Source organism: Mirounga leonina, unplaced genomic scaffold (genome assembly GCF_011800145.1).
Source record: "Mirounga leonina isolate KUSES-001 unplaced genomic scaffold, KU_Mleo_1.0 Mir_114, whole genome shotgun sequence".
NCBI classification, from domain to species: Eukaryota; Metazoa; Chordata; class Mammalia; order Carnivora; family Phocidae; genus Mirounga; species Mirounga leonina.
The window spans coordinates 40520185-40527784 of record NW_023270265.1 but is presented as its reverse complement, the minus strand read 5'-3'; the positions used below and the strand labels follow the sequence as shown (position 1 = coordinate 40527784).

General features: G+C 57.1%; 1 protein-coding gene across 2 annotated transcripts; it reads left to right on the top strand.

The window, feature by feature from the left end:
• The first annotated feature begins 1411 nt into the window (after nt 1-1411).
• VAX1 (ventral anterior homeobox 1) lies at nt 1412-7023 on the top strand. 2 transcript variants are annotated; one of them, XM_035020887.1, is made up of 3 exons: nt 1412-1652; nt 2813-3007; nt 6983-7023. In XM_035020887.1, the coding sequence occupies exons 1-3, from the start codon at nt 1412-1414 to the stop codon at nt 7021-7023; spliced, it is 477 nt and encodes a 158-aa protein (XP_034876778.1). The 2 variants fall into 2 exon arrangements, with proteins under 2 accessions (XP_034876778.1, XP_034876769.1); XM_035020878.1 differs by lacking the exon at nt 6983-7023 and adding an exon at nt 4888-5463 and having other exon boundaries at nt 2813-3000.
• The last annotated feature ends 577 nt before the right edge of the window (nt 7024-7600 follow it).

Genomic DNA, 7600 nt, shown 5'->3' with positions numbered 1-7600 from the left:
TGTTTGTTAATAGTCCAATTAGATAATTGCCATCTTTCACTCCTTTTGCTCCGCATTTCCCATAAAGGAATGAATGGGGAGAGCGGCGTGGAGAGGGCTTCTGCCCCGGCAAGGTGACGAGAAGGGCTGGAGCATGCTCCTTGCACAAGGCCATGCGCTTGAATTGAATCATTGTAGCCTAATCAATGCTCTTATTGGATTACTGGCTGTTGCTTTTCTCAAAGATATTGTAGCAGAGACAATGAAATAGCTAGGGGAAAACTTTTTTTTTTTGAAGCAGATCTCACAGTTGAGATTTTCTCGGCTCTCTCTCCCTCTCCCCCTCTCTCTCCTGCTGGACTCTGAGTACAAAGCTGCCCTTTGAATGGGCTGCCTCAGGGCTGCTGGAGGTGCAGGCAGGAAAAAATCCAACTGGAACTAAACGAAGAGAGTTGGCCGTTTAACATGGCTGTCAGCGTCGAGGTGTGTTAAGAAGGAGTTATTTGGGACGAAAGCTTGGCTTTTAGAGTTCGGGGGAGATACTTTTTGGGAAAACTTTTACTCCACCCCCCGCTTTTTTCCCCCTAGAGGCAACTGCTTTCTTCTGCTGCAGGGTGTGTAAGCGTTTTTGTTGGTTTCTTTTTCCCTCGCCCTCCCCCCTCATTCAGCTCTATCTGTCGAGTGTGGAGAAAACCCCTCCAGCCAGTATGTGAGCAGGAGGGTCAAAGGCAAAGGGAAAGTTAATAATGCCTGCTCATGGTACTAACAATTCAGGATGAATCTTGTCAAAAGTTTTTCTGGAAGTGTGGGTCTTTGATTGTGTGTTTCCTGAAAGCAAGACCAATCATTTCCGTTTATTCACTGGCTAAACCCCTACTTGATTGGGGACAAGGACAGAAACCATCCATTACGATCTGATATATTATCCAAACAATTTAGTGTATTCATGAGGTAACCGAAACGTGGGGGCTGCGAAATTACCCGTAATCAATTGCAACAGCGAGTGTACGTCCCCGCGGGTGTCGGACAACTACAACTGGCTGTGGCAGTAACGCGCGGGACCCGCAGCATTTCGGAGTTGCTCTGCTTGCTACCTGATCGTCAGGCTGGGGACACTGGACGTGCTCAGAGAACGCGGACGCTGACGAGGCGGCCTCGCCGCTGCTCCATCGGGATCCTGGATCAGACCCGCCGCCTCTCCGAGAGCGCGCCACTCGCCGGTCGCCGCTGACCCGCCCGCGGTCGCCGCAGCCGCCCCGCGGGGACATTCATTCTTGCCGCTTCGCCTCTCTCTGGGCAGGGCTCAGAGGAGCTCCATTGTAGGGTTTTGTCCCCGCAGTGCCTCTTTTTTGTTTCTTCTTTTTTTGTTTCTTTTTTCTTTTCTTTTTTTCTTTCTTTCTTTTCTTTTTCTTCTTCTTTTTTTTTTTCTCCTATGTTCGGGAAACCAGACAAAATGGACGTTCGGTGCCACTCGGACGCAGAGGCTGCCCGGGTCTCGAAGAACGCGCACAAGGAGAGCCGGGAGAGCAAGGGTGCGGAGGGGAACCTCCCTGCCGCCTTCCTCAAGGAGCCGCAGGGCGCCTTTTCCGCGTCGGGTGCCGCGGACGATTGTAACAAAAGTAAATCCAATTCGGCCGCCGATCCGGATTATTGCCGCCGGATCCTGGTCCGAGGTAGGGATGGGGCAGGGCTGCAGGGCGCGTTCCTTGGGGGAGGACTCGGGGGCCCTAGCAGCGCGGCGCCCCAGACCCAGGCCCGCAGGGAGGAGGTGCCGGCTGGGACTTCGGAGAAAGTTAGTGGCCTTTCCCCACCCCCGCCCCCGGGGTCTGGCCGGCCGCCGGGCACTCGCACCTGGGGCGCGCACTCTCCAGGAGCCTTGACTCTCCAAACCCCGAGGGGCCCCGCCTACAGGGTTGCTGGGGAGCCTCGGGGCTGCGCGGGCGGGCCCAGGCTGCAGGCTGCGGCCTCTGACTCGGGGAAGAAGCAGGACACTATGGAGGACGAGTGCGCGCTGTGCGAGCCGGAGGACCTGCCGGGAGCCTGCCTTCGGGCTCCGGCGCCCTGGCCGGCTGAGTGCACCCAAGGGGAGCGCGGGCGCCGGAGAACAGCAGCCGATCGCCGGCTACGGCCAGGCCAGTTGGCGCGCTGGGCGGAGGGCCCCGGCGCCGCGCTCGGGGCTGGCCGCCGCCGCCAGGAGAAGCGGCTGGCCTGGGTTGCCGGGCCGCGGATGTTGCCTTGGTGCTCGGCTCGACCCGGTAGTTGCTGCGCGTTGTGCTGGGGCCTCTGGCGTTGGCTGTCGTGAGGCCCGGCCCCGGCCCGGCGCCGCCCCCGCTAGCAGATCGCCAGGACCCGCCGGCCCCCACTCCGTCCCTCCTCCTTCCGCCGCCCGGGCTCGGGAGGGAAGGAGACCCTGGGGTGGGGCGTTGAGACCGCCGGAGCGGGGTCTGGTCAAGGGTCTCCAGAGCTGGGGCCGACGCGACCCGGCCTGGTCAGTTGGGAGACCCTCAGGCTACAGGGGACCCAGACCGCGCAACCGAGGCTCCCAGACCGGAAGGAACATCACCGATTTGGATTTTTTTTTTTTTTTCCTCCTATGTCCAAAGGGCTCTAAAAAGGCAAAGTCTGGTTCCCCTTTCCGTCAGCGGTGTGGAGTTAGCCCCTTCGCTCCCCAGAACACACCGTGTCTTTGCCCTCCGGCTGTGGCCGCAGCTCTCCGCCCCCGCCCCCCACTCCCGACCGCAGGCAGCTTGCGACCCTGTCCTCCAGCCAGCTCCAGCCAGGGAGGTGGAGGGAAACGGGAGGGTTCCGGCGACTGACATCTCCCCTTCCTCAGATGCCAAGGGTTCCATCAGAGAGATCATCCTGCCCAAGGGCCTGGACCTGGACCGGCCCAAGAGGACGCGCACGTCCTTCACCGCTGAGCAGCTCTACCGGCTGGAGATGGAGTTCCAGCGCTGTCAGTACGTGGTGGGCCGAGAGAGGACCGAGCTCGCCCGGCAGCTTAACCTCTCCGAGACCCAGGTACCAGGTGGCCAGGCCTGCACAGCTCTGCACAAGCCTGCCTCCCCCCCTCCCCCCCCCAGCCGGCTCTTCCCAGTACTTAGCCTGGCTCTGGACAGAGACTCCCAGGGGAGGTGGAGGAGACTGGGAGGATGGAGTGAAAGACCCACAATTTCTTCCCTTTCATAAAACATTCCTTTCCCTCCATGCCCCCAAAATCTTCCAGGGCCCATGCTCTGCCCACCTTGGCCTAGCCCAGGAGGCCCAAAATTCTGTCCTTTGGAATACCTTTTTGGATCACAGTCTTGAGAATTCCTTCCTTGCCTCTGTTCTACAAGGAACCAATATTTGCCCCTGTCTTGGTCACCCCATTTTGGCCAGATTTCCAGGCACCACCCCCTTTGGGGACCCCAGCCTTATACAACACCCAGGCCTGTTTTGCAAGAATGGGGCTGGGGCCCAAGCCACCCTCTAGTGCTGAGGCTAACAACTAGATTGGAAAGGTGCACATTCCTGAGATTACCCCATGCAGGCCAGGCTACCCTGCCCCTTAAGGCTTCCCCTGGCTCTGAGCTGGACCCAGACCCATTCCTGGCCCTGAGCACCCACTGGGCACCTATTAGGCCCTGTCTTCAGTGCCAGTGATATGTGAAATATGGGATCAGAGGCAGATCTGGGGCCCTGGGAGCCAGCCCAGCCAACTGTGCTTTAGGTCTTTTCCTTTACATGAAATCCACATGATGTTACTGGAATTAGCCACATAGACTCTGGGCCCAGGCTTTTCAGGGCCTGGGAGCTTTGCCTTATGGAGGGAGGGCCTTTTGGGCCTAGTGAGGGCATGACACCAGCTTGGCCTAGGTAAGGCAGACTTCTTTCTAAGGGCCAGTCTCCTTCCCTGTCCTAGCCCTGAAGCAGGTAGGGAGCATGTTAGGTCTGGGATCTGGGCAGAAAGCTGAGAACTGAAGACAGATCATACTGGATGTTCTTTTTGAGTTTGAGTTGGCATGATAGCTTTTTCCTATTCTCTCTACTACCACTCCTCTTTTACAAAATCTAGACCTTTCCATATAGCTGCTAAACTCCATTCTGGGCCACCAGCTAGGCTTGAAGAGGGGCAAAAGAAGATGAGAAAATGAGAGGGAGGTTGGTAGAGAGCATTTAGTTCACCCCAGCCTCTTGATTTCCTCCCATGATTCCAAAGTTCATGATGGAGAGCAGGGGAGTGATAAATTAAGAGTATCACTCAAAGCCTCCAATCCAGCTGGCAGAGAGAGGAGGTGGAGAAAGCTTGGCCCACAGACCATCCTGCACAAATTATTCCTTCTACAGCCACCTTTCCTGCTTGCTGCTAGTTGATGGTCAAGTCTGAGCCTAAAAAGCAAGAAATAGCTTTTTGAAGCCTTGGACAGGACTAATGCCGCAGAGGCTAAATTCGAGCTTGTTTGTCGGGCAATGGGCCTGGGTCCAGAAAGGTAGAGCAACACTCCTCCCCACCCACTCCCACTTCCTACACAGCAGCCTTGGGGTCTTCCCCCTCTTCCGGAAATGTGAGCTCACAAGCCAGGGTGATCCACGTCTGGCTGCAGGTAGTGAGGCAGCCCGGTGAAATCCCTTCTGGTCTTCCTTGGAGTTAGGGTCATGGACATCTTTATTGCTCTAGTTATAATCTCCCACAGCCTGGGCCTGCTTCCATGACCCGGAAGCGCAGCCTCCTGGAGCTGTGTCCAACTCAAGGTGGCCCAGGCAGCTCCCGGGCTCGCACCTCTCCCGGTGCAGGATGGGGCTGGGACTGGGGCTAAGGCTGGGGTTGGAGAGGGCCCCGAACCGAGCCCTCGCGTCCTCGCTCCCCCTTGACGGCCCGTCTCTCCCTGCCCCTCTTTCCCGCCCTCCCCGCGCCCCTGCGCCCAGGTGAAAGTCTGGTTCCAGAACCGGCGCACGAAGCAGAAGAAGGACCAGGGCAAGGACTCGGAGCTGCGCTCGGTGGTGTCGGAGACGGCGGCCACGTGCAGCGTGCTGCGGCTGCTGGAGCAGGGCCGCCTGCTGTCGCCGCCCGGCCTGCCCGCGCTGCTGCCGCCTTGCGCCACCGGCGCGCTCGGCTCCGCGTTACGCGGGCCCAGCCTGCCGGCCCTGGGCGCCGGAGCCGCTGCGGGCTCGGCCGCCGCCGCCGCGGCCGCCGCCCCGGGTCCCACCGGCGCCGCGTCCCCGCACCCGCCGGCCGTGGGCGGCGCTCCGGGCCCCGGGCCCGCTGGGCCAGGGGGACTGCATGCGGGCGCGCCGGCTGCCGGCCACGGCCTCTTCAGCCTACCAGTACCATCGCTGCTCGGCTCGGTCGCCAGCCGCCTATCCTCCGCCCCGTTGACAATGGCCGGTTCGCTGGCCGGGAATTTGCAAGAACTCTCCGCCCGATACCTGAGCTCCTCGGCCTTCGAGCCTTACTCCCGGACCAACAATAAAGAAGGGGCCGAGAAAAAAGCGCTGGACTGATTTTAAGTGTTTGCTTGTATTTATATTTATAGTATCTATTGTGGTGATATTTATGGACTCGCGTATTCGGCGCCCGAGGCTCCTGTGCTGGGCTTCCGGCCCCCAAGAGGCCTCTTGACAGCTCTCCTTCCCCACTAGTCTCTGCTACCAATCATATTTTGGGCTACTTTTTTCTACCTTTCCTCCGTGCTCCCCCCGCCCCCCAACTTCCTTCTGAATCCAGGAGAATCCAAAGAATTGGGGGAAATATCCGAATTAGACAACTGATGCCCCAACCAATGCCTGGCCCTGGAGGGCAAAAGACTGGTTCTAAGTCAAAAAAGCCCAGGACACCTGCTCTAGATCGGGCCGCCGCTGCATTTGATCATTCTTACGAATATTGAAAGGGCAAAGCTGCACGCAGACCCCAGGGCCTGAAAAGGCTGGTAGGTTTCGTTAGACCAAAAAGGAAGACGCTCCTTCCTCTCGCCAGAGAAACCAGGGCTTCGGGGAGCCCCTGGGCCCCACTTTGCGGACCGCTTGGGAGACCCGGTGCACACGCAGCTTTCTGGCTGGACAAATCCTGCCGATTTTTCCCCCCTTTAGAGAAACAACAATCACCACCACCCCCGACCCCAGGAGATAAACCAAACATCACGGTAGGCATCGGTGGTAATACATTTGATCTAATCAGCAATAAAGCAAGAGTCATAACTACCACATAAAACCAGATGAAGTGAAACCAGTGTTTAAATATTCCGAACAACCGAGTTTGGAAGGTTTAAGAGAATTCAGGATAGAGATTGCTCCACAGGGCGATGAAAAACTCCAGTTCTGGGTGTTATGACTTTAAACAGGAATTTAAAAGGAAAAAGCAGAAGGAAAAAAAAAAAAGCCAACGCCGCTAAAGAAAGAAAATTCAGAATCTTTTCTCCGAGGCTGTTCGGGGCGGTGGCGACAGCTTCACGCTCCTCCGGGAGCGAGAGCAGGACGGCTGCCGACGCTTCTCCCCACCGTCTCCCTGACCCGTGGCTTCTGGGCACAATTGCTGGGTCTGGAAACGAATCAGTGCCCTTTGCCTCCTCTTCCCCACACCCGGATTCACCAAACCCTTCCCGGCACGCTGGAAACGCCTGGATTTCTTCGAGGACCGGGCGGCAGGGACCAAGCCCCGGACAGCAGGGCTGCCTGGCCTCCTGCGCCGCGGTCTCTGTATTACGATCAGCTCCCTGCGTGGATAGGAAAGACACCCCTCCCCACACCCCTCCCCTCAAAACCCCCAGGGTTTCCACGGTCCCAAGTCAGAAACCCAGACGGCGACACCATCACAGCCTCATCCCTTATCGGAGCAACAACCACTATCCCCGCAGCCACGGCCACCTGCATTTTAACCAAAACCACAGACCTAGACGGCGAGGTGCCGCGGTGTCTAGAATGTATTCCTTCATCCGAAGCGAGCGCAGAGCATTTTTAAAATAGTAATTTTATTGTAAATTATTTACGTCGGAAGCTTCCCCCCCCCCTTTTTTTTTCCTTTTAGGAAATAGTGAAGAAAATAATGAACGATTCAAACGCGGGTAGGTGTCGCTGAATTCTGGCTACTAACTCTGTTCTGAATGTTTTGGATATTTGGATGTTTTGTATTTATGTGGTGAGAGTGAAATATATATATATATCTAAGATGATAAACGAGGTGCATTTTTTGCCTTGTGTTTGAAGGATAAATACAAAAACAAAAACAAAAAGGAAGAAGAAGAAGAAAAGGAAGAAAGACCCAGCAAATGATGAGTCTCAGCGCGGGGAATCCTGGGGCGGGGGGTGGCGGCCCGGGGAGCAAGCGCGGGGGCCCAGCCGTTGGTACCGTGAGCTCCTGGAAGGAGGTTTGGGGGCGGACCTTGGTCCCCAGAGACGCAGCCGCCTGGCTACAATGTTCGTTTCACTTCTTTGAGTCTGTCTCCCTCTCTGGTTCTCTATCCCAGTGGTGTTGGACCTTCAGGCCCTCCCCCCTGGATCTCCCACTTCCTGTTTCTGGGTTTGTTTAGGAACTTGTCTCGGGACACCCTAAAGTTCCTACCTCCTAACACTCCTAGTTACTAGAGTTTTCCGGCCACGGCTCCGTGCTGGCCGGCAGTATTTTGGATTTGTGCAATCACAGGGC